The sequence below is a fragment of the Poecilia mexicana genome, unplaced genomic scaffold (genome assembly GCF_051168715.1).
Source record: "Poecilia mexicana isolate PSO_F unplaced genomic scaffold, ASM5116871v1 scaffold_6, whole genome shotgun sequence".
Taxonomy (NCBI): domain Eukaryota; kingdom Metazoa; phylum Chordata; class Actinopteri; order Cyprinodontiformes; family Poeciliidae; genus Poecilia; species Poecilia mexicana.
Genome location: NW_028263375.1, coordinates 24,963,112 through 24,990,742, shown reverse-complemented (window position 1 = coordinate 24,990,742; position 27,631 = coordinate 24,963,112). Strand labels below are relative to the sequence as shown.

The 27,631-nt window shown below is 41.4% G+C and overlaps 1 protein-coding gene across 1 annotated transcript; it reads right to left on the bottom strand.

The window, feature by feature from the left end:
• Positions 1-650: 650 nt before the first annotated feature.
• Positions 651-24,445, bottom strand: nuak1b (NUAK family, SNF1-like kinase, 1b). The gene is made up of 7 exons (XM_015007190.2): positions 23,129-24,445; positions 15,569-15,689; positions 8,947-9,098; positions 7,749-7,814; positions 7,546-7,665; positions 5,830-5,962; positions 651-5,120 (listed from the first exon to the last, which is right to left on the bottom strand). The coding sequence occupies exons 1-7, from the start codon at positions 23,426-23,428 to the stop codon at positions 4,027-4,029; spliced, it is 1,986 nt and encodes a 661-aa protein (XP_014862676.1). The 5' UTR covers positions 23,429-24,445; the 3' UTR covers positions 651-4,026.
• Positions 24,446-27,631: the final 3,186 nt, after the last annotated feature.

The following is a 27,631-nucleotide window of genomic DNA, read 5'->3' as shown; positions in this document are numbered from 1 at the left end:
AAAATCGACTGGAGACATTCGAGTGACCAGAGAAAAGGCCAGATTGAGCTTTAAGCTTTTGTTTTTTTCTTTTTTGAACAGCGTTGCACAGGAATGACTAGGCTAGGTGTGAGCTAGAGAGCCATTTACAGCACCAATGTATGTCCACAGTAGGCTTAAAACATTCTCCATTCCTGTTCCAGTAGGGACGCAATAGTTTCCAGTTTCAAGGTATTAAAATGTACTAATGTTGTGTTGTACTGGTTTGAGGAATAGACATAGTTTTCTCTGGATGGGTGAAGCATATATTTAATGTCTTTTACTGCAATGTGTCAGCCAAGTTTAATGACTGTAGGAAGGAGAATTGTGAAGATATATCTATTTTAACCATAAAGTCATTTTTTTAATGGTATTAATCTATATTTCCTAACAAGAAATCATTAGCAACCAAACTGTGTATTTGGAGGTCAGCGCATCACTAATGTTTGAGATTGGAGGGTTCTTTTTGTTGCATCTATTCTAAACCTGTGATAATTTTGCTTAATTTGATAAAACCCTTTGCATCATACCTGCCTGTGTCACTGAGTGGATATAAAAAGAACTAAACAGACCAAATTCCCCTTTGTACCCCCCCCCCCCAAAAAAAAAAACAACAACAAAAACACAGAAAATGTTGAGATCCTTTTATTTGGATTGATACAGTACTGCAGGGGCATTGTGTTGACCTGAATAATGAATTAAGACGTTTCCAGATTTCCAGAAACAATTTATTCTCCGATTGAGATGAAAATACTCTCTTTGAAGTTCTTTGAATGCAGTATGTCTAAATCTTAACACACCGTCTAAAATGGCTTGATCAATAAATATAAGTACAAAAAAAAAAGACAATCATTTTCATCATTAAAAAAAAAAAAAAAAAGAAAAAAAAATCATGAAATAAACCTCGGCAGTCCAGGATTACCCACAAACAAAATCATTAAAACATATTAAAAGTAATGAGCAGTAACAAAAATAATACTTAAATAACATAATAATACTAAATTTATTATTATTGTCATAACAATATCCAGTCAAGTTTTCCTATGATTAGATTTTCAAACTAACTAATATGCACCAGTTATTTCCAGTTTGGCAGAGTTAAGCTTTTATTATCAAATCATTTTTATTGCTTTATGTTCTTGCTTTATTTTGGATCTCCCACACTTTGGCAAATTAAACAAGTTAGTTTTTTTCCCCCCACTTTTTCAAAATATTTTATATATATATATATATATATATATATATATTTATAAAGTTTATTGCCACTCTGACATTTCGGTGTGCCAAAACAGCGGAAAATGAAATTACAACACCAATTTCACGTCGGATTAGTGCGTCCACTTCAGAGAAATTCTAATACTTCGAGGAAGGAAGTATTTGTTCTTCTGCCGTACATAAAGCAATACAACATTCCTTACATTTTGGAAAATCAAAAACAGAAGCGTAATAAACCAAAATACTAACATAGTATAAGTTTTTCACTGTAAATCCAGTTGACATTAAAATGCAATACAAAAGGCAATAAAGTACAATATAATAAGCAGTGGGTCGTTCATTAAACTCAGTACCCCGGGATCTTTCATTCACGCGAGCTGACCACTGAAAACATTCAACATGTGTTCTTTTTTTATTTGGGGTCACCGACTGCGTGTTTTTCCCTCTACATCATCCGACGCTGTGAATTCTCCAGTCATTTTGTTGCCGTTTTAAAAGAGTATCATATTTTCTAAGGTTACACAGAAGAAATGTGTCATGCAAGGAACCTCCAGACAAGCTGTATCAACAGCCTCCAGCATCTCAACCAACAAAAAATGAGCACAAATAAAACATAGCAGAGGTACAGCCATTGTGGGCGATGGATTTATTCACCAATGGGGGATTCCCCAAGTCAAAGCAACTCATTAAAGCCCGTTGAATCCTGTCAAAGCCTCATCAGATCTTTGGTACAAAATAATAAAAAAAAAAACCCTTTCCATCTACTCTTTCTACTCACTTTCTTTGTTCCCGCTATTCTACATTGCAAATCCATCAAAAAAAAATACCTCTAGAACTCTGACCCTTCCTGCTTCCCGCAGGAACGTCCACTCTTATCTTCTGCACCACATCTCTCTCTCTTTCACACACTTTTCTCCCGCCTGCAGCTATAACTCTCCATGCGCTGCCTCCCTCTCACGCTCGAATAAAAACAACGGCGGGCTAATTGTGCTCAGTGGACACAATGAACAAGTATACACAGCTGGGAGGCTGAGCACAGACCGCAGATTCCACCTGTGCTGAGTCGGGTTTGAGGGTGGAGGGGGGGTGATAAGGGATCTCTAGAACAAACACGTCTCCAGCATTTCGTCTGAGGAATTTGCTGTGTCATTGGCAAAGAGAAAAAAAACTTGACTTAGCTCTTTGAAAAAGCTGCGGGTGAAATATTAACCAGTCTCGCAATGGAAAACACCTGAAATGTCTTTGGTAAAACGTGAAATAAAGTAAAACCACATCGGTCAAACAGCGATCCTAAGGCGTACAGAGACGTTTCGGGACTAGAGGACAACTTAAGACCAGAATCTGAGAATTTCAGCTGGATCGGACCTGACCAGTGACCGACTGGTCAGAAATCCAATCTTTTTTTCAGTTGGTCAAAGTGCTATGATTCCACTAAACTCAACACTCTTCAGTGCTGTTGGTGTTACTGAGGGAAGAAGACAATATCAGCTATTGTTAAGTATCGGATATCATCCCCAGAAATCTGATCGGTGCACCTCTATCCAGGATTTGCTGCCTCCAGTCAGGGAATAGTCCCACTACATAAGGACCTTTGAATTCTTTGTGCTTCCAGCAGAAAGTGTCTTCAGTAGAGCCTATGCTGCGACTAACTGTGGCCTTATACACTGAAAAAGAACAAGGAGGCACCTTTTTTGTTGTTTTTTTTCCCCTTTTTGAATCTGAGCTGCATATGATTTTACAAGTAGAAGGAAAGAAAAGCAGAAAACCAGAAGTATTTAATCTCTGCTACCTAAGAGATCAACCTTTAAACCCACAGAATAAGGAAAGTCAGTCAGGTATGCTCTGAAGGCCCTGGGTTTCTCCACAATCACAAACATATGAAAAATAAAACTGGTTTCTGGGTGGCCTGGCTTTTCCTTCTCCTTTAAGGAAACAACATACATAATTCTTATTATGAATCAAAAAAGGCACTTCCTACATATTCCCCATATCATACGCATATATAGGACATACACTTTTAAGAAGGTATACTTGCCTGCGTGTTACAGACACAAGCATGGTTATATATGTTGGTTAATAATATGTTTATCACTGAGTAATATAATTATATATGTCAGTTTCACCTAAAGAGTTGGAGACAAGGAGATTCCAGTATCAACCAGCCACCCACCAGTTTGGCACCTACAACTAAAGCTTAAAAATATTAATAATAAATAATCAGTTTTTTTTTTTGTTTTTTTGGTTTTTGTTGTTTGTTTTTTTAAATTCGGAACAAGACCCTGGTTTGTTTCTTCTTTTAAAAGGAAGTAAAGATCACAAAAGCATGTGCTCTGTGTGAGTTTTAAGGTGCTTTTGTAAACTCAGACTCAGACATGGATGGTGTACAAAAAGGAGAGCCAACCAGTTTCTGGTTGCTGCATTTGTGATTCTAACTTGCCTTCTTGCTAAATATGTAAACATGTTCAACGTAGCAGAGTCTATGGCGGGCCAGGACAGCAGACTGGGTGGCATTCTCTCTCTCGCCCTCTCTCTCTCTCATGTGCCATCTTAGAGTGTCTCTCTTGTTCACAAAGCCTGGAACATAATTCCCACTGACCAGAGAAGTACACCTGCACGTGTGCATCTGTGTGTGCAAGTGTGTGAACGCAGGCATATCTTTTGCATCTTTCAGCCCCAGCCTCCTAAAGGTGTATCCCAGTAACACACCGGTCGTTAATGCTGCGCACACTCTTCGTTGCGCACACAGAGTCACAATCGAATCCCTCTGCTTCCTCATGCTCTGCCACCCGCTTGTTAGGTGAGATTGTTGCTGATGTCCAGGGCTTGCTGGTACACCTGAGTCATGTCTTCCAGATCCCCAAGCAGGGAGAAGCTGCCATTGTCCCCCGGGGAGCCTTTCATTTTGGAGCCGCGAGTAAACTTCGGGCCTTGGATGGGCGGCGCGGTCTGCAGACCTTTGAAGTTGGCGAGCTGCAGCAGATTTTCGGCTGAGACACAAGCCCTGATGTTGGTGCGGAGGTGTGGGGTGGAGGGATGCCACTCGGCTCCACTGAGGGAACTCGGCGATAGTGACAGAACAGAGCTGTCCTCCCCCACGATGCTGGAGGGCCGACTCTGACTGCGGGACAGACCCGAGTCGGTCGTGGGAGGAGGCTCGCCTAGGACCCCTGCCACTGCTGCGGAAGAGGGAAGCCCGCTGTAGGTGGAATACTTGCCGTTTCGCTTCAGAATGCCCTTCCTTCCCATCGCTCGCTTAGGAGGGGAGGTAGCCAACAGAGACATGCTGGCACCTCCTAAAAGCTCAGAGGATTCACTGCGCTCCGGGGAAGAGTAGTACCCTGATTCCCGCTGTTGGTTGTTTTTCAAGATGCCTTTCTTTGGTAGAGACGGTACCATCTTGGCTGGTGAGCCACCTCCCATCACTGGCTCGTCTTCCTCTCTGTCAGGGCTCACAGCTTCCTCGCCACCGTCAGCTTGTTGAGGCAGTGCCCCTCGACTCAGCTCCACTTCTTCAGGACTGGCGGACCTTTGCTCCTCGGTGACCCTTGTCTTCAAAATGCCCTTGGGTCTCTTCAAACCTGGCTTATCCTCTGCGCCCTCCTGGGACTGGCCAGCTTCAACATTTTCCTTCTTTGATTTCTTGGGCCTCTGCCGCAGGATCTGGGGCACGGCAGCAGCTTTGGCTCCGGCACTACGTGGCTCAGTGCGATTCTGCCAGTCGATGAAACGGGCAAGCATGGGCGAGCCACCGTGGTCGCGCTGAGCCTCACAGTCACAGACGCTGTTCTTCCAGCCCCAGTTTACCCACCAGTGATTGGCTATGTCCTCTACTGTGGCTCGCCGCTCGGGGTTCACCATCAGCATCCAGCGGATCAGTCCACGGGCATCTATAAGCGATGCAATATTGTGTTAGATTGTACCCAACGGTGAAATTACAGGCAAATGTAAAATGTGAAGTGAAGCTTTATAATTTCAAAAACACATGGGAATGTCCAGCTTACTGAATGTATTTCAACAAGAGATGTACCAAGATTTTGGCAGATAACCAGAATCAGCCTATTTTCATTTTCACCGTCCCCAAACGGTGACAGCATTTTAAACTGCACCAGGTCATAGTAACAACAACATGATTCAATTCGGATGCAGTCACTGGGGGAAGAAGACTCAAAATTAGCTATTCCCAGTATCAGGGAAATGTTTTTAAAAAATTCAAGGATGCAACAAATATGCAAGAAGATTTTTGAAAGGTATAAAGATTCAGCGACATGTCCAGACATGTCATTCAGGCTGGGTTAGGGTTAGAGAAAGCAGGAGAGAGTAGCATGTAAAGCAGAAACCAGGAAGGCTGTTCTATGCCCTGTTTTATGTCTTTGATCTTTCGAACTCTTTGTGTCGTTGAACATGGTGCATTTGTAAATGTTGACATCCTTTTGGAAATGCCAGAGATACGTAAGGTTAGGATTTATACTCTCAAGCAATAGCCGACGTAACTTTTTGAGCTAGTTAACATCATAATAACTAGCTCATGTCTATGACCCACACCAACTTCGTGCCCTGAAATATAAAAAAACAAAGTTCTCAGGTGGAAAGTCATACCTGAAGACTGAGTGGGCTCTTTGTATTCACCATTGCTAATCTGACGAATGAGCTTCTTGTGGTCTCCCCCATCAAAAGGCATGGTTCCATAGACCAGGGTATACAGCAGCACTCCGAGAGCCCAGCTGTCCACCTGGTGAAGACAGAAACCCGGGTACAGACTTATCCATTTAGTTCGAAACAATCTGACGTGCTGTATATATGGCGGATGTCAGCAAAAAATACACAAAGAAGTTGAGGTGTGTTATGCAAGCTGAATGCAGTCGTCCAGGCCTTGTTTTGATTAGTGATTCATGGCATGGAAATGTGGAATGAGCTCAGCTCTGCTCAACATCAGATTGGAGCTCCGAGTGGCCCTCTAGATGTTTACAGAGAACCAAATAAACACTAGGTTCACTTTTTATTTTTTTCACACTATCCTACAACAACATTGCTGTTTAAAAGCTTTTGACACATTTGTCAGATGAAATGATGGCCAATGATGGTGATATGGTGGGAAAATAATTGCTTCCTCTCAGATTAGTCGCCCCCTCTCTCTCTCCTGCCATGTCAGGCAGGAGCTAAAATGTTCGAAGCGCCAGCCTAATGCATTGTGACATTCTAAGATGTTACATAAGAGTTTATGCTTTGTGACGTTAAGAGGTACGGGGCATGGAGTAAAGTGGTGGGAGCGGAAGAATAATACGACCAGAGGAGATAGCTGCATTGGGATATTTTGAATTCCTCACAGCTTTACTGGAGAAAAGATCACGACCTGTTTCTAGGTGTCTGTGTCCATGACAGGAACCGACAGATTCTGTGCGTTGATGTCAGATTGCAGGGAACGCTCACACAGTTATTTGCTTTCCTCTGGGGGGCAGCTAAGGTTTTAAGAAGTAGATGAGGAAGAGGAAATCAGATAAGACCAGTAAAAGAGCTGGTGCACTTCCTGTTAGGTTTTGGACCTGCATCAAGAATGCTCCGCTCTTCGGTCACCATTGGTCAATTGTGTTAGAGGCGAGACCGGGTGCATACTTTTCTCGTGTTCTATTTTTGATGCTCGTGTTCGTTTTGATTTGCGGCCTCGCCCCGAGTGCGGTTCTGTAATTTTGACAGCAAATGGGTTTTCACATCCCTGAGTAAATTATAGTGACTCACGCTAATCTGGAGAGTGAACAGATTTGAACAGGTTTTACAACTGAGACACAAGAGGTTTTTGGAGGCTTGTTTTCTTTTTTTTTTTTCTTTTTACAAAAAGCAAGATATACGAGAGATCCAGAATTTCAGCTTTAAGCCAAAATCATCTTCTGTGTGGAACTATGAGATAAATCAGCACAAAATGGTATATATTTGTGAAGTGGAAGTAAAGTATGCGACCTCTTCAGAGGACATGGTGAAGACATTGTCTAAACAGACAAACTGCACAAGACAAGCATTCATCACAGAAGAAGAAAACTCGTAATTGGTAAAGCCACTGGTTTGACCAAGTATTGACCAAGAGAAGCTGAATGCAGACGCATAAAATGGACACAAATTTTTAAATCATCACTTTAATTATGCAATGAAATCTTATCAACATATATGTAAGATTGTGGTTGCAATGCAAAATGTATTGTAAATACTTCTACAAGGCAGCGTTTGTGAAAGCTTCAAACCAAAACCTATAATTAAGTGTGTGACTACGACTGAGCGTAGATCATAACAGTCTGAATCATTGCTTGCTTCACTGAGCCTCACCTCTGGGCCGTGATATGGTCTTCCATTGACAATCTCCGGTGAAGCATAAAGGGGGCTTCCACAGAAAGTTTGCAGCAGCTTGTCCTTATGGTAGAGGTTGGACAATCCAAAATCAGCGATCTGTGGACACACGAGTAAGTGATTCTTATGCAACTGATAAAACTTCGCAGACCCTTTGACGTACGTACAGGAGAGCAACTCACCTTAATATTACAGTTTTCATCCAGTAGCACGTTTTCCAGTTTCAGATCCCTGTGCACCACTCCATTCTGGGAAAAATCAAAGAAAGCAATCCGAGTGATGCATCAACACATTTATTTATCCATCATCCTCCCATTGTTGTTGCGTAATGATTTATTCTGACTAGCATAGCTTGTGACTCTCTGGGGAAATCAAGGCGTCCTGTTGGTCTAGTTCAATTTTAATTGCTCCTGTGCCCTCTGGGGTCCTTCTGTTGACATCTGCTGCGATTTCCAGTTTAAATCAAGTCACATGTGTCACATAAACATAAGCCTGTAATTACGGGGCCTGTGCAAATGATGTTCTCACAGCACTTAGAGAACATGGTATTAAAATAACAATCCTGATAATGGCTGGGTTTAAGCAAACATCTAGGAATTAACATGTGGTACGCAGAGCCGCACTCAGATGTGGAGGAATGACTTCATTTGCCACCGACCCCCTCCCCCCGCCAAGCTTGCGCCGATGATCTACGAGGCATCTCGCATTGGTTGTCGTCTAGCACGCCGCTCGTGTTCTCATGACTCTGATTGGTGGATGTGAGGGAAGAAGCGATTGCTTGCTTGTCGTGTCAGTGACTCACGCCATCCCACCCGGCAGGAGGCTGCGCTCACTGGTGATGAGTCATCATTTATGGGTGTCTGGGACTCTCCTATCTGAGGACAATGATGTCAGCTCCCATCTCCAGCTGGGACGAGCATGACAGCTTTGGGGCGGGGGTATCCAAACAAGCTGTGTGACCTAAGGGGGGTTTTCACAATGGGTTCCATGCTGCTCGGTGTGGAGCGTGGGTTGAAATGGGGGTGTGGCTGGCACTAAATCTCCTGGGGGGGGGGAGCTCAGGGGAGATCCTGGAGCGCCTATCAAGAGTGTGAGCACAGAATGAATGTGTGGTCTATAAAAGGAGTGTAAGCCTGAATTAAGCTGGCCCATGTTCTTTCTTCACTTAACTAAAACAGATGACTCTTTAACCCCAATGTGCCAAGAAAAGCACGCAGTGCAGTGCCGGCAGATTATCTGACTACACAGCTAACTTTGTGCAGAAAGCTTCCTGTTCCAATTAGCCTGGAAACCAAAGCCTCTGTGGGGGTGTGAGAGGTAAAGAGTTTCACCTGTGTGTGTTTATCTTCAGTAAACGCTGGTTGAATATGCTTTTCTCACCTTGTGGCAGTGGTGCACAGCAGAGACTATTTGTCTGAAGAAGTGTCGTGTCTCCCGCTCACTAAGGCGCCGACGCTCGCTGATGTAGTCGTACAGCTCCCCCTTACTGGCATACTCCATGACAATCACAATCTTGTCCTTGTTCTCAAACACTGAAAAGTAAATCGAGCAGAGGCAAACTTTTAGGGTTCAAACAGGTTGAATTTAGGCTAGAAACAATTAAATGACAAAAGAAAACAAAAAAAAAAAAAAAAAAAGGTGAATAATAACAGTGACCAATCCTGTGAGCCCCATTTTAGCTTTGGAGCAGAACTCAAAATTACAGAGCTGCACATTATCTTGACAGCTTTCCCAAAGTTACGTCATCCAAACCCCATCTCACGTGCCCGGCTTCTACACAACATTGCAGAAGGAGGCTGTTGATTCAATCAAGCTCCATATTCACAGAAGAAAACAGGTGGAGAAAAGAAAAAATAAAACTAAAAGAAAACAAATGAATGAGGTAAGAGTCAGCATGATATGAGATAAATAGTGGATTAAAGGCACCCACTATACAGCATGTAAAAAAAAAATTAAATTTAACCATGCTGTGATCTCTCTATATATACAGGTGCTGGTCATAAAATTAGAATATTGTGATAAAGTTCATTATTTTCCATAATGTCATGATAAAAATTAAATTGTCATATATTTTAGATTCATTGCACACCAACTGAAATATTTCAGGTCTTTTATTGTTTTAATTTTGATGATTTTGGCAAACAGCTCTTGAAAACCCAAAATCCCTGTCTCAAAAAATTAGAATATTATGAAAAGGTTCTCTGAACGAGCAATAAAAATAATCATCTGAATCAACAAAGTAACTCTAAACACCTGAAAAAGATTCCTGAGGCCTTTAAAAACTCCCAGCCTGGTTCATTACTCAAAACCGCAATCATGGGTCAGACTGCTGACCTGACTGCTGTCCAGAAGGCCATCACTGACATCCTCAAGCAAGAGGGTGAGAAACGGAAAGAAATTTCTGAACGAATCGGCTGTTTGCAGAGTGTTATATCAAGGCACCTCAGTGGGAAGTCAGTAGGAAGGAAAAAGTGTGGCAGAAAACGCTGCACAACGAGAAGAGGTGACCGGACCCTGAGGAAGATTGTGGAGAAGGGCCGATTCCAGACCTTGGGGGAAGCAGTGGACTGAGTCTGGAGTAGAAACATCCAGAGCCACTGTGCACAGGCGTGTGCAGGAAATGGGCTACAGGTGCCGCATTCCCCAGGTCAAAGGTCAAGCCACTTTTGAACCAGAAACAGCGGCAGAAGCGCCTGACCTGGGCTACAGAGAAGCAGCACTTTGGACCACTGTTGTTCAGTGGTCCAAAGTACTTTTTTCGGATGAAAGCAAACTTTGCATGTCATTCGGAAATCAAAGTGCCAGACTCTGGAGGAAGACTGGGGAGAAGGAAATGCCAAAATGCCAGAAGTCCAGTGTCAAGTACCCACAGTCAGTGATGGTCTGGGTGCCATGTCAGCTGCTGGTGTTGGTCCACTGGGTTTTATCAAGGGCAGGATCAATGCAGCAGCTATTAGAAGATTTTGGAGCACTTCATGCTTCCATCTGCTGAAAAGTTTTATGGAGATGAAAATTTAATTTGGTCTGGAATCGGCCCTTCTCCACAATCTTCCTCAGGGTCCGGTCACCTCTTCTCGTTGTGTAGCGTTTTCTGCCACACTTTTTCCTTCCTACTGACTTCCCACTGAGGTGCCTTGATATAACACTCTGCAAACAGCCGATTCGTTCAGAAATTTCTTTCCGTTTCTCACCCTCTTGCTTGAGGATGTCAGTGATGGCCTTCTGGACAGCAGTCAGGTCAGCAGTCTGACCCATGACTGCGGTTTTGAGTAATTAACCAGGCTGGGAGTTTTTAAAGGCCTCAGGAATCTTTTTCAGGTGTTTAGAGTTACTTTGTTGATTCAGATGATTATTTTTATTGCTCGTTCAGAGAACCTTTTCATAATATTCTAATTTTTTGAGACAGGGATTTTGGGTTTTCATGAGCTGTTTGCCAAAATCATCAAAATTAAAACAATAAAAGACCTGAAATATTTCAGTTGGTGTGCAATGAATCTAAAATATATGACAATTAAATTTTTATCATGACATTATGGAAAATAATGAACTTTATCACAATATTCTAATTTTATGACCAGCACCTGTATAAGCTCCAAAGAAAATTTGGGGAAAACTAAGATTGGCCATTTTTTAGTTTGGCAAAAGTAAAAAAAAAAAAAATGAAAATGTTCCCTGTCAGGATAACACTATTATATTTTTCAGCTTCAACCAATTTAATGTATTTTGGACTTTAAAATATCTATGATGCATTTCAGTCTCCAGACTCTAAAAACCTTAAGAGAACAACTCTCTTACTTGGCTCTGACTGGAGGTTATGACTTCAGGCTTATTAGCGGCTAATGTTTAGTCACACTGCATTCTCACAGTGTTGTCAAATTGTTTGTAAGTTGTGTGTCACTTTGTTGCAGTTTTTACTAGCAAGCATCTAAAAATGCTGATGCACAAAGTGGTGAAAGTTTCTTAACAGCCAGCCTTAAAAGTCGTTTTTATTTTTGAAGATTCAAATACAGACTTTTAGGTTTTGGACTGAGGATGTATGAAAACAGTCCAGACTTGACAACTGTAACAATATCTTTAGCACAGTGTGTAGGTAGAAAGCTAAAAAGAATCATTGGCACTGTTAGCGGCTAACTGTTAGCCAGCTGCAAAGTTTAAATCACAAATCTTCATGTTATCGGCTCACAATATCTGCTTAGTCTCTTTTCACCAGACAAATTCACATGCTCGCATCGCATTTTTAACTTCATATCCCCAAAGCTACGCTAGCACTTTTACTGATTGACTGAGTAGCCTGAAGCAGTTCACAAAAAGAGAACAGATGTATCTTAAGTTGAGTTTAAATTCCAAAACCGTACCATTTATGATGTGAAAGTAAAATCGTGGCAACGCAGCATCTTACTACCCCACTGCAAATCATTAAACATAATTGTGTGTCATATTTTTGGCTTATCAGTGTAAGATTTCAGCTTTGGGAATATAGCTGGTCTATGAGGAATGACAGTGGTTAGGGGGAAAAAATGAGTACGTGACAACAGCACAGTCAGTCATGTTGCTGTGTATTGTGAGTGTTGATTTTCCCACACAGCAGGGTTACTGAGGGTGAAGACCTCCACTTTCTGCACCCTTGAGTGAACACCTTCATAGTCTGTCCCCGTCTTTTTTTTTTTCTCTCTCCCAGGGTCCTTTTAAAGATATAATCCTCTACAAAAACACACGGTTGTTGAGTGATGTTAATGCTCCCTGATTGTGACTGTCTGGCTGCTTGGGAAACAGCAGACTGTTGTAAGCCATTGCATTCCGCAGGGCAAAGACGATCCAGCCGTCTGATTGGTGGACAGAGTGGGGACCTGGGGTGACATTCACACTGATCCTTGATGGGCTTGTGCTTGGCGAGCCAATTCTCAGCTTGCACTCCCATTTACCTTTAACCTCTGGTGGCGAAGTAATTACCTAGCTTACATAAGTCAGGTTTGTTACGGTCTGCTGGGAATGCCAGCCGACGTTACGGTTTCTTCATCACTCACTGAGCTTTGTTCGTATGTCAAACCTTCACATCTGACTAATTTGCACCTATTGTTCATTTGCCTGTGTTGATGGAAGGCTTCTGTCGCAAACTTTCAAAGAGATAAATATATAACAATAAAATGACAAACAAGCATTAAAAATGTTGAGTCACAATGTAATGCAGGGTTTCGCTGATTGGGATGTGAAAAGAAAACATTTCAGATAAAGATATTTGTTTTTATTTCGAAAGAAAGTGCACAGATCTTAGTTCAAGGTTGTTAACATAAACATTTCTGCCACTTCGATGTCTTGCAGTGTCATCCCTAATGTATTTTTTTGCACTTTGACTTATTGGCCTGCTTTGGTGCACAACTGATTCAACATAGGAAGTAACAGAAACAAAATATTTGATGTGTGTAAGGTTCATAATTATTTAAAGCAGCTCAATTTGTTGGACTTGGCTGTTCAGCCTGAGCTTGATTAAACAGTTCATCAGTCAAAACCTCATTTGTCTTGTTAAACTATTTTTGTGTGTCAAAGTCTAAAGTACAAAGGTGTACAGAGAAATTAGCTTGTGACTGCAACTGAGCCATTCTTAGCATTATCATTCCTGCATGCTGACTGTGCAGTTGGAAGTTCATAATTTAGTTAGCAAACTATACTCAGGAAAAAGAAGGTCGGAAGAAGCAGAGAGATGTGAGAAGCAGGACATCAAGACCTATCTGCAGTTCGTAGAAGAGAGAGCAAGACCCATAGCAAATAACAGGAAGGCTGAACAGTTCGCCTGTTTATCCTTTTGGGGTTTCCACTTTGTTTTTTTTAGAAATGTGATCAAGATTTTTGGAAATTTCTGCTGTTTTAAAGATCTGCTTTGTGAAGGAGAAATAGACTGGTGTTTGCCTGTAGCTAAAGACAGTTTAAAATGCCATCTTCTTAATAGTTTCTTCCTCATTTTGAATCTGATGCTGACACATATCTTCTTATATTATTATTCTTAAAGAGAAATCAAAATTGGCTGAAACTGGTACTGTCCAGAAAAAGGCACAAAACGGAAACTGATCTGAAAATACTGACTGGTGAGTCACAAATTTTACTACCGAGTCACACCAAAAATTGATGTTGCAAATAAATCCTTATATCGGAGTACTTGTTGCAAACCAGTAACACCATCACTGCATGTACTCAGCGATAACTTTGCATATTTTAGCCTGAAGTAGGTCATCGCTACACAAAATTGTTCTCTTAAATGTCATATTACTCAGTTAGTGTAAAAATGACTCATCATGTGCAGCTAGGAAGGAGAAGTGTAAGCAAAGATTTTTCTAATCTCACTTTGTTTCAGACTGTGTTAGTCTGTTCAATTACACGCATCTACAAAGCCGACACTTTGTGTAAAAAGTAGGGCACAAACACGCAGCGGAGTATCGTTCGCTTCTAAATGCCCCACTCAGCATGCTGACGAATGCAAAAATATAAGGGAGTGGTAAAAATCCATCTTCACGCACACATCTGGTTCAGCTTTGCTTCACACAAGGCAGTTAGCAGGGGCTGTTGTAAGAGGGTGTTGCCGGGTACACAAATCTCTGGGCCTCCTATATATGTGCTGCAAGCGAGCGAGGCCTGGGTGGAGGCCAGGCCACAACAGTAAACGCTGGCTTTGGGGAGAAACACCAAAGAGTGAAAGCAACGAGTCTGGTCGAGACTGCTAGCGGAGCTGGTCGCTTATAAATGAGGCCGAGACTAACAAAAAGCCCGATACGGGCTCCTCGGAGTTTACAGAGCTGCGCGTTCTTTTAATCATTCCCTCAAAAGACACATAAAACTCTGCTGCTATTTAGCAGCTGATTACTGGCACGTTCCCATGACAAATTGTGTTTGTTTATGAACACATTAGTGATAATGATCTGGGGGACTTTGTACTTGGACAAAGGACAGAGGGTAAGTCTGACTGGGCAACGACACCTAACCTTTTGGTTCTGGGGCTTCTGTCCCAAATAGGGTTGATGCAGGCAAAGGAAAAGCCACAACAAGCAACTTAAACTGCCCCTGCCCTGTGACCTTAACTAACTACACATTGGCCAGACTATATAAAAAAAGCAATGATTAACTGTGAGCAGTACTTCAAGCATTCAATGCAAATTGTTCAGTGGAGTCACCATTAATTCTAATCTCTGTTTTCCTTCTTTCGAGGTTAAGGTCATTTGAAAGGGCTCAAAAAACCCCAGAAGTTACACAAAAATAAATATCCGTGCTGTCTGGGCCTGATGTGAAAGCTTTGATATTTACAGAGTTGCTTCCTGAAGTACGCCGACGGTTGCCATTGCTCCAGGGAAGACTTAAGGATTTTCCTCCCACTGCATAAGGACTGGACCAGAGTCAAACTGGGAGCAGGCCTAGGTCACAGAGGTCAATCCAGTGACACATAAGTTACACATACTTACACACAAAGGGACACACACACAAGTAACAAAATCTCTTAAACTGACATAGTTACACCAGGACACACACACACACACACACACACCCACACACACACACACACATATGCCCGAGTACAGTCTGGCTCCCAGCTGCAGTTGTCTCTAAGTATCAGCAGATGTCTGGCTCTGAGATCAAGACCAGAGAAGACAAGGGATGAGACCGCTTGGATGTGGGAAAGGAGATCCCTTAGAATATCACTCCATATACACACATACACACACACACACACACACATTAAGAGGAATCCAGACACACACTGCCAAAAACCTTCCTGGCTTTTACTGGTCCAGGCAGCCAGACAGAGGAGATGAATAACATCCCAGATCTGTAGCCTGGGACTTATTATGACATATGCATGTCAAAATAATGACAGTCCTGCAGCTTGGCCACAAGTGCTACATGTGTTGGAGGAAATATGCATTTTGGATTTGTGTGTTTTTTCTCATGTGTCTTCAGGACGTACAAGTGTCTGAATTTTTTTTTAATATATTTTCCAGACGCTGCACTCGCTTCTCACCTTCGTATATAGAGATGATGTGTGGGTGGCGGAGGGATGACATAATTTCGATCTCTCTGCGGATGTGCACCATGTCCTGCTCATCCTTGATCTTCTCCTTCCGAATCGATTTGATCGCCACCTGGAAAGGGACAAAAATAAAAGAAAAGAAAAGAACCAAACACTTTCATTAGATAACTTGAAAAAGTTTAAAGTAGATATTTTTAGCTTCGGCACAGTAAGTCAGATTTCCTGTTTTTCCCCCTCTAAACCTAGTAAATAAGCTTAATTTTAGCAGGAAATTGTTAAATAGGAACAAATTAAAGTCACACGCATTATCTTATCAGTGACCTTTAACTTGTACGCAGTCATTTCACAACACATGCGGCACGTTGTGTAAAATCAATCAGTCTCAGTCAAAATATGCGCCCCAGAAAAAGATAGGTCATATAAACCTATATGTATAAAAACACATAACGGAACCTTGTCTTGTATGTTTAAGCAGATATCAATCAACAATACAAATTAAGCCATGATAAGTACCCCAATTCATTTTTAACGAAAACATTCACAGCCAAAAAACACACTGGGTTCCTTATCAGCGATCTACATGGGAGTCTTGGGTAATAAGCTGCAGAACAACAACAAAAAAAAAAAACTCACTTGCTTTACTTATCTACTGCTCCATTTATACCAATAAACACTGAGCAGCTCACTCATAGCACTGCTGACTGATACTAGATGCAGTTTTACAGCCACTCTGGCACAAAGTAATACTCGGTGCTAAATGGAATTTATAATCATAATCCCAGCACCCTCCTTAAATTTAACGTCAGCAGATCATCATTCTTCCACATCATAATAAGTTGCAATGTTTACAACAGTTAGCTGAAACCTGAAGAGAGCTGATCGTTTCAAGGTGCACCTTTGCTATGTTGCAGCTTTGGCCGTATCGTCCCCAAAGTAAAAGGAGGCGTCTGATGTTGGGACATTTTCCATCTAACTTCTGGTCAGTTGAATTTACACTTAGTTTGATTTCAGAAAATAAAAGTAAGGTGTTATGTCCTAAATTTTGGGAGATCACGATTTTTACATGTGAAGCCGATCGTATCCACCGATGTTATCAACCTTGGCAAAGGTCCTAAAATCAACCACTGTCCTTTTCGTTTCTCCTGTGAGAGAGGTTTGACTGACAAACCGGCCGATCAGGTCATGTCTGCACATTTACAGTTAACAATAGTCACCCCACTGTTGCCAATTCAGAAACTTTCTTGATATATTGAGCTACATTTCAGGCAAAAAAAATAGTTTTGGCTAAAATCGGAATCGATAAGTTAGGCTTTTTAAAAGATCGGTAATTGGCGATCAGCCAGAAAACTGCAGTCGGTGCACCCCTAAACAAACTTTTCTAGTATGACAATAAAGGATGATGTTCAACTTCCAAACTGCACAGCCTTGTCAGGTTTTGCTTGGAGGACCTACAAAATAAAAGGTTATCATCAAATTAATCCATAAAAGGAGAGGTCATCATGTCAATGTGCTAAAAGTAAGGGGACTCCTCCAAAAGACAAAGTGTTGCTATTCAAAAAGTCCTTCAGAGGACACTAATCACAACCTGGCAACCCACTTTTAGTCATGCTAATAAAGAACCTTAATTCAAAGCAGCTGCTAAAGCTGTCCTGCTGGGAGTTTCAAGAAGGAATCAGAAGAATGAGCGGACGTTGAGAAAGTGATTCATTTCACTTGGCTTGGTAAATAGGCCTGAAATCGGAAATCCAGCTGCTACAAACAACACTTGATTTGATGATTCTTCAATGCTGCTGGCCTGCCAACAGCCACAACCATAGGCATCAAAACCACTAACCTATGCTCTTCATAAATGACAACTTAGCGGCACTCTTCAAATAAACCAATTGAGAGTGCGCAGGCTAGCACATCACGCTAATTGCAGCCTAAACATCCTGGATCAAGTCCTGGGTTTTCTTTGATCAGGCCTGTATAGAGTCTGTTCGCTCTAAATACTGTTAGTTTAAACTTTTGTCCTCTCCTTGCAAAGCGGCTGCCTTCGAAAGGAGCCCACGCAGGGGAAACCACAAGCGGTAGCGAGTGCCAAGCTAATTACCATGTACATCAATAAAAATAACCCCAATCCGGAATAACTCCCTTCCAGCCCATGCCTTGATTACACAGAATTTAAAGACATTAAACTATAACAAACGTAGCAGCGGATTTGCATGCTATGTTCCTAATTTGTTGCTTTGAGTTGTTCTTTTTTTTTTTTTTTGTTAAATTAGGCTTACTTATACCCCACGAGTCACTGAGTTCTCGAATATGAGCAACATTTCCTACATGCAGTAGTGGTAACAATGTATTTCTTCCATTATTTGATATTACAAAAATTTAGGCATGCTATGTTGTGAAGAATAAGTTTTTAATTACTTGCAGATTTTCTACTGCTGTTGCTTTCTCATTTGCACCAAAATGTTTCAGATCATCAAAAAAGTTAAAATGGGATAAAGACAACCTGAGAAAATGGCAAAAGCAGTCCAAAATGTGATATTATTGAATAAATGATTTAAAAAAAATCTAAGAGCCATTCCAAACTAATTTGCCCAAATGTGAAAAGGTAATTTCCTACCTTGTTAAATCATGAATGCTTTCATTAAAAATAAATAATAGCGTTTTTTTCATTTAACTTTCACGAGCCATACTGTGGCCTGATTACTACCCCACCTGTAGAATCAAAAAAATCTCTTAAACAGAACCTGCCTGACAACATGAAGTAGGCTCAACTATCAAAATAAGCAACACATCTAAAGAGGAAAAACAACATCACTGACATCTTTTAGTCCGGAAATGATCACAAACCCATTTATAAAGCTCTGAGACTTCAGGAAGAGACTTCCACACAACAATAGTGTAGAGCTGCATAATATGTAGACCCTCAATCTCAATCAACCAATTAATTTTTAGTGCATATCTATATATATCTAAAACCTTTGACCAATGATCATTTGACCAATGATCATTGGTCAAATGACCAATGATCATTGGTCATTTGACCACTTAAATCATATTTCTGTCGTGGCTGAGATGCTTGGAAAGTGGGATAATGGCAAAGAAAGAAAATGAATCAGGAAAGGAAGGGGTTAATGTCAGTCAACATTGTAATCGCAATTTTGAGTAATAGTATGGGATTCAATATTTTCCTGAAATTGTTCAGCACTACTTTCTAGGAATGGTTGACGTAGCAATTCAATCCAAAGCCTGACCATTCATCCAGTAGGTCACAAAAGAAGTGACATACATTACAAAAGCTTCATAAAAATTGTACCAGTTGGTTAAGTTTAAGGGGTAATTATTTTATACACATTGACACAGATTTGTTTGCATCATCAGTTCTAAACATATTTTGTATTCACTACTTTTGTCGGACAGTCACGCTTAAATGATCTGAAATATTTAAGTGTGGCAAAAAAAAAAAGTAAAATTAAAAAAAGAAATCTGTAAGGAGGAAACTACATTTTCACAGCACAGTGCCTTTCCCTGCTAGAATGGCAATAATCAATCTTCAGCTGAAATTTTATTCTAACTTATTGAATGACCCTGTTCTCCCTCATTTGGGCTTGAGACGATGCCAGGTATCACCATCCCGGAGCTCCTCGTGTTCCCATGCCCAGAACTCGACGTGGATCATTTAACAGGATTGTGGATCAACTCCTTGCCAGGCTGGCTGACACAGCTACGCTTGTTCTTAAGTGGATCCCCTATTACCATCAGTCACAGTAAACAGTGCTCAGCACTGCTGCCCATGTTGCCCCATGCCAAGATTTGGGGGAGACCTCCACCCCACCCCCTCCGGCCCCCCAAAACCTGACCTACGCTCTAAAAGGAGCTTGTTTGAAGTGAAAATCCGCGCCTCGCTTCAGTAGAGCCTGACATCTTCCAGTGCTTTCTCAGGCTATTAAAACAGATAAAGTATTCATCACAAACTGACCCGTCCGCGTGTTGTCTGAAGGTCTTGATCATCCGCTGTGCTGACTGCACGTCTGAGTCACTGAGCAGAGAGAGAGAGAGCGAGAGTGGGAGGAAGAGGCCCGTCACTTTTCCAGAGAACTTTATCCTCAAACACAGCCAGGAATCATAATACCTCATCAGCGGCACCACATATAGCAGAGGAATGTCAGAGTTTCTTTCCCCTTCTGTGCACCTCCCCATTGAAGCCATTATTGGAGAATGATGTAATCTGGTGCTTTAAGATCACTTTTATATGACTCTGCGTTCCCTTCAACTTAGGCAGCCCGCCTCTTGTTATTGTGCTGGGGTTCCCTTCATCCCTTGTGCTAACAGCTCACCTCCTCCTGTCTCTGATGATTCCTCTATACAGGATATTAACCTTCCCTCCCATCTCATTTCCTGCTGAGGATGGCCTTTCATGTGTCGGTGTTCATTTCAGGTTTGCCTGTCACCACGTCTTTTTTACTACAGATGTCATTTAATACATCTAGGGGCTAAGCCAATCTTCTCCGGGCATGCTAACTCAAACAAGGTTGTCGCATTCTCACACGATGAAAGAGTTCAACTTTGTGCAGTCACTGGATTCCAGCTCTTTGCAACATATGGCTGTCCAGATTAAAGCAGACGCTCCGTTCTGCTTTCACACTAAATGCCCTCCATCTAATCAATCTTCATCCAGAGCCATACGGTTAATTCCATCACACACACAGACACACATGGAATCACGGCTTCCTCCATTTATCGCGTCTGTCAGTTCCTGTGATTGAATTTGAGGAATGACTCGAGTTCGAAATGACCGTTGTCTACCATATGGACACGAGGAGGGACTTCCTCTGGGTTAAAGGTCGAGTAAGCTCTGACTGTGTAATGTCAGATGCGCGTGGTGAGGAAGTCATGCTCTGTTACTGCTGCGTGTGCAGACCCTTTATGTTCCATGAGGGGAGAAAATCTCCACGTAAAAAGGTGATGAGGTACATTAAAGTCTTAAGAAGTTAAAACTGCTTTGATTTTCTGATTAAAAATAAACTTCTACAGCTTATGGTTCACATGCTAGACAGTGTGTTGGTGTGACTGGAGAAGCACAGCACTCCCCCTTAGCCTTCTTGTTGCTGTACACTGCCAGACAGCTTTTTTTTTCCACTTTAAACACTATCCTGCACTACATCAAATCACAGTCATCATCATAATAGCATTCTCTGCAATATCGCAATGGCAATGTACACTGTAGCTCAAGTTTTAGGCATTAGGGCTCAGCATGTTGATGTAGGTTAGTGGGATACATGGTCTTTACAGGGGCAATAATCTTTGGTTTCCAGCCACATGCTGCCATTTTATAACACAACCAAAAAACTGTTATCTTCAGTTGTTCTTAAAATGCTGCATATATCAAACATGACTTAAAAGAAAGCTGAATTTGTAATTTAACACCTTGAAATTGTGCCTCTATCTCTTTAAGAAACTTGTTCTGACACATCACAACATGGCTCCACTACTAACCCTTCAACAACGCTTTTACCAGCGTCGTCCTGAGAAGTAGCTCAGCAGACTCGTAGTTCCACCAGGTGTTTGCTAATTGCTGCTGACTAGTCTGAAGGAGCTGAGCAGGTGGGGGGGAGAGCAGGGCTGCCGTTCCAGGTGTGCTTTTAATGAAGAAACATTCAAAACCTACTACTTGAACCCAAGTTTCTTACAGCTGAATAGCCGACAAAGACAAATACATGTCAAAAGATGTTCATCATCCCACCTCCCTCTGCTGGGAGGGAGGTGGGATGAAGGTAATGACCTTGTATGCAGGCTTTCACGGAAAGTTCCACATGTCCTGCCAGAGTTGGGACAAGGGTCATATTTTGCCATGATGTCTAAGCCTGTAAGAATATATCAGCGATGGGCGGGTTTGATATGATGCACACAGCTTATCAAGCTTAAAAAAAGAAACGGAAAGTGGCCTGCTGACTTAAAAATAAACACACACTGGTTTCCAGCATCTTGTATAATCTCCAACATTTAGACAGTGACATTAGTTTCTTGCACATTTTGGACATTTTCTACACCTGTGGTTTTCAAACTGTGGTACAAGTAACACTTTTAATACCTGGGTAGCAACAATATGTCTTCAAGTGGATATCTGAAACAAGTAAACTAAAAAGCACCAACAGCCATAAAAATTAATACTCAAAATTTCAAACTTGAATCTGGAAATGCCATTAAACTTAATATAAAGTTTCAGGTGAGTTCAAAAACCAGTGGGATTTGCTAATTGGTAAGAGTTGTTATGTTAATGCCAATGTATTTCGCTGCATGACAGTAGGCACATGTCCACTGAAGGAGGTTGGTATGAAATTTATAAATCTTCAAAACTGCAAATAAACTTAGTTAACGGAGGTTATCACTAATCTTGACATCCAAGGCAGCCATGTTGGATTTGGAGTCAGGGCTAGTCGGAAACCTTCAACTTTCCCATTTGGAATTTGGCATCAGAGGAACTTTCTGTTCAATTGACCGACATGAAACCAGGGAACGTTTTCGTTTAATGTTCTTGTTTCTTTTTTCATGACCTAACACATCAAGCCCAAGTTCTGTTGTAGTACTTTTGAACAACAGTGTGGGACAAACTTGGGAAACTTGATATTTACAGTGTTGTCTTGAGAACCATCAGACCGTGGGCGTTACCAGACACATCTTCTGTGGCCTCATAAAACTTCCAAATGCAATTTCCACCAAAGGTTGCCACTTTTTAAAGAGCCTATAAAGATCCACTTGAAAAGGTTACAAAGAAGTCTGATTCATGGAGTAGACATATAAAGGAAAAATAATAATAAAAAAAAACCCACTAATGAATTATACATTGCATTGTTAGGTAGCATTGTGAAGTTGGTAAAAACAAAAAACAGAAATGTTGCATATGTGAATCTGGAAGTAGTAAAGTTTAACAAAATATCTCCTTCAGCTTCTAAGTGGAGTATGGTTTTACTCATTTAGATCACAAATGTAGTAGAAAATCAATCCTTTCTTCTTCTATTTTTGAAGTGTTTCCCTCCTTTGGTTTTCATTAGTCATATTGTTGTTTACTTGCTTGGAGCACACTGACAACAGAACCAGAATGTTTGCATATAAATTGGAAGTACGGGTCTGGGTTTCATATTCAGCTCTTGTGCCCCAGTACTAGTTTGTGTGTAGCGACGCCCCTGCGCTGGACGTAACCACATCGGAACGAAGGAGAATGACCTCTGAGGTATCATATTGAGGGCAACTTCACCAGCAGTCGCATCAGTCTGTCAGTAGCCGGATTTGAAGCCTAACATCCGGTCGGGAGGCCGCGCGCAGGACAAGGCGTGTGCTGCACAGCTTCCCGGCCCCACGGGTCTTATTTTTGAGCGTAGGGGGAATTCCCGACGGGGTGGCAAGGGGACAAGCACACGCCTCTGACTGCAACACTGCACTTCCTCCCAGACCGGTGTCGTTTGCAGAGACTTTTGACAGTGTGCGTTTAAAAAGGGCGCACAAAAACCCCACAGTGAGAGGTTACTTACAGCTGCTGAGGGGCGGCTTGTTAAGTGGGCTCACCTCTCTGCCGGAGTGCCGCTCAATGGCCTTCTTGACTTTGCCGTAGGTGCCTCTTCCCAGCGTCTCCAGGAGCTCGTAGCGGTGTTTGAGGTTGTGCTTGTGGTGGTGCTTCTTCACGCCCGAGTTCCGCCGTCCGTCGCCTTGTGTCGGGGTCTCCTCGGGTGAGGCGCCGGCAGGTGAGGCCGGAGGTGGAGTCGGAGGGGAGGGGACACCCGCCGCCGGTTTGCCCGCTGCGCTTTGACCTCTCAGGGACTCGGGACGGGAGGCACCCCGGTGGGGTGATAAATAAGCGGTCTCCATTTCACTATAGGGAGGCGTTTTAAACAATCTTCTCAACTGTTAAATATATTTAAACTACTAACTTAAACTAATCAATACGATAATACTTAAAAGACCTAATAATAGTAATAATAAATAAATAAATTACAAGTCATAAAGCAAATGATATTATCACATATGGAGTCTAATATTTACTGATTGTCTTTGATCGAAGTAAACAAACATTTCTTCTCTTAGCTATTTTATGTTATAATCGCGTTATAATAGACTACTAATGAGGCGCGCTGATCTAAAATGGTCACTCTATAATAACTAATAGGCATACAAATTAAATTATAATGCCAGCAATGTAGCTAATAAAACAGACTATTCTGTGTTCAGATTTCGACAGCAAGGCTGCATGTCGCAATCTGACCACGCTTTCGTTTTTGACAAATACTGGCTGTATTATCTCTGCATGCTAAAGAAAAAAAAAAAAAAACATAAATAAACTGGCACGATCTAACTGTGGTCAATTCTATGTTGTTCACGTCATCTGTCGTCCTACACTTTGCCAGCATCACAAGAAAGGCGAAAAAGCTGCGACGAAACCGGCGTTTTGGGTGAAGATGACCCTCATTGTGTCCACGGCCCAGGTACACAGCTCCCTTCATTCATCAAGGGGCTGTCTATTGTGCGTCTGCATGCTCCGGGCTCTGCTCGGCGGCGGTGGGAGTGCGCTGTGCTCGGACTCTGTCTCACGCTGACGCGCTGTGGATACTGCCATGGTCGTTTTCGCTGCGCCCCTTTCTTGTTTTTCCCCTCTCCTTCTTCGTGTGCCCTTCTTGTGTTTCTCCTTCCCTTTCTCTCTCTATCCACGGCGTGAGGGGCCGTGAAGAAGGAATGCGAGATGATCCGAGATCGGAGGCGGAGTTTTTAGACAGACCTCCTCCTGCTCTCTCCTGCCTTTCCTTCCAGCGGTCTTGTCCCACATACGCTGCTTGCTCTCTTCTGACATGACCACACAGGGGCGTAGCCAGGTATTACAGTGTTGTTGGCTACAGTAATTGCCCGTTTATCTCCCAGTGCAGTGGCACAATCTTAATATGAAAACTTTAGGAGAGAATAAAGGGGGTGAACAATGCTGCTTTTCTTAAAGCTGCAGTATATAACTTTTACAAAAAGTGTCACCATGTCATGATAGTACGGTATGAGGCAGACGGTCTGTGAAAACTTCAACTCCTCTGCTTTCTCCCAGGGCTAACTAGAAACAGCCAATCAGAGCCAGGAGGCGGGTCTTAGCGCTTGTCAATCACAATCCCCTGTGATGCTGCTCATCCTATGTCCCCCCTTGTTCTCTGCTACTGCTACAGCTTTTTCCTGTTGTGAATGCTAGGCTAGTTAGCACGGACACTGATGACGGGTTTTCCTGTAAGGATTCGTTGTTTCTTTGCCATTAGAACATTTAGCAGCGAGTACTTTACGTTGATTTACAGCGTTAAGGCCCTCCTCCTGGCTCTGATTGGCTGTTTTTGGTGCTTTTCTTCAGACTGCATAAGAGCTCAGGGAGGAGGTGGAGGAGATCGAACTTTTTACAGATGACTTGTCTCATGACATACTGTCACAATATGGTGACAGTTTTAATAAATATGTAAAATAAATAAATAAATAAAACTTTTTTATATATATAAGTTACATACTGCACCTTTAAAAAAGAAAGCTTCACTGTTTAGTTTTTATTTTTCTACCTCTGACTGGCCACGGTAATATTCAATATCAGTCATATTTAGTAAATTGGAATACGATTGAAAACATAATTTATTTTAGTATCTCAGATCACTAAATGAAATATTACATACTTTACACACAGAACAATTCCTATTAAATAGGCATTTTTCCCCCTTAATTTTTTTTTCTTGGAAGATAACATCAGAACAGTAAAACAAATATTTTTAATACAGACGTAGACCTAATGAGGATTGTATTTAATTATGTAAAAATTACAAACAATCAAACCTCATCGGACATCTTGCAACAAGGCCCCACCCACAGGCGTTTGGGCATGGTAGATTTCCGTAAACGAGATAAAGTGTGCATCCACACAAGTGGCGCCTCAAAATGGCACAATAATACCAAACAACGCAGAAAGTGCCAGGTTTGTTATTTATGATAGCGTGATGGAGCTCCAATGTTGTCGTCTCAAAAAAGACGCGGCCTGCGTGTAGATACCGAAACATGAAACTGGCATTTTGAAATTTTCTCACTCTGGTTTTTCAAACACTACTGTTTCTATATCGATGTGGACATAAATCCTAAACAATAAAAAAAACAACAACTTTGCAACATGACCAATCCTGTCTCTGTGTGGGCGGGGCCAAATGCACAAGACATAACTGTTTTGTGCATTTGGTGCCCCGATTTGAATGGGAGTCTTATTGTAGCTGAGTCCATACAATCACAAATGCGAATGTCCTCAGAGAGTCCAAGCAGACCTCCGTATACATGTACAAATGGTAAAATTTATGTTACACAGGCTTTGCGGTTGAGTGGACAATACAGCTGTCAGGAAGGTATAAATCAGGCCAAACGATGTTTCCAGGGCCAAAGAAAAGAAAACGGTCCACGGCATTACAGGTTTCACACCATATTTTGTATTTCTTTGTCATGAAGCTAAAGTTTTAGCACGTGACAGACATCAAGCTACCAAACTGTCAGAAACTGGACAGAAATGATGTGATAAAATAGTCAAGGTTCAAAGAAAAACATTAAGAGCCATGAGAAAGTCTGGAAAACGACAACTCAACGCCGTCAGTGCTGCAGTAATTTAATTTAAACTGTATTTCATAAAGGCAGTTGTCAATCAGCCGTATTACATTTACAGTACAGAAAGACACAACTAATCATCATATCGTCTTCAACACCTGTGTTTAAGTAACTTGATCCAACTTAATGTGAATTTTGTTTCTGTTTGTGTTTAGAAGGTATCTGAGCTTTGTTACAAATTACAGCAACAGATCTTCTACCACACTTCCGAGTTGGTCTGAGGTGCTTTTCCAGATTCCCATCATGTTTTTCCACACCAAACCTACCAGCGGTGTTTTGTAAGAAACAGCTCAAGCTTAGTCTGACCTGCAAAGTCCAGTTAGTTTATCAAACTCCACATGTTTACATTTGGGATGGTAGAACAGAAAACCCTTTTTCCTGGCATGCCTCCTAAACAACCAGTTGGCATGTAGGCAGCATCTAGCAGTTGTTTTGGCAACATGAGCCTTGGTAGATGCCACTCTTGACTGCTACTTCCTAGAATTTTTTAGCTCTCTCATACAGTACCATTCTTCTCACTTTGCTTGGTGCAAAATAAACATGACTTCTCATCAACCCGAGCGATCAGTGGTGAAATGAAGATGGACCTCTGTGTAATGTGATATTTGGGCTCCGATAAAACATGAAATCATGGATTACTCAACTTAAAAAAAAAGTTGTGTGTACATTAAACAAATGCTTAAGTTCCATTTATTTTAAGGGAATTGTTAGAGGAGATGTAAAAAATTACAATAATTTAAAAAAAAAACTTTGCTTAGATTTTTTTTCTCCAAGTGACCACATGCCTTTTGGAGTGTCCTTGTATATTGTGAAATTCAGCCATTACAGGAAAAAGAGACTTAATCAACATCATATAGTGAGCAATTTCCTCTGGTTATTACATAAAATTGCTTTTTTTTCTTTTTCTGATTTTTTTTTTTACATGTTATATGTCTTTGATAAACAATATTAGTTGAGTGTCTACTTATAGCAACAGAATGAGATGAGTATCTGATCTATTTCCTTCCTTTATCCTCATTTGCTCTGCGTTGAAGAGACGGACTCTGTTCTGTGCTCAAAGAGTGCCACCACTGCCCTCTTGTGGTGGAAGCAAACATTTTTTGACATACAATGGAAGCTGATCTATTCAAACGAGGGGAGCTGTCAGTGTTATGACTTAAACATTGTAATCAAGATTACTTGGTAAAAATAGATAATAGATTTAGATTAATAATATTATATACACATTACATTAATGATTGAATTACATTTACAGAACAGAATGGCAAGTTTTTAGATGTGTTTTATTACATAACTTTCTACAAATAAAACCACATATAAGAACATTTATTCTATTTCTATAAAAAAAACAAATATAAATAAAAAATGGTAGTTCTTTAAAAATGAGAGTATGCTGCCCCACTTTTTTTTTTACTTCACACG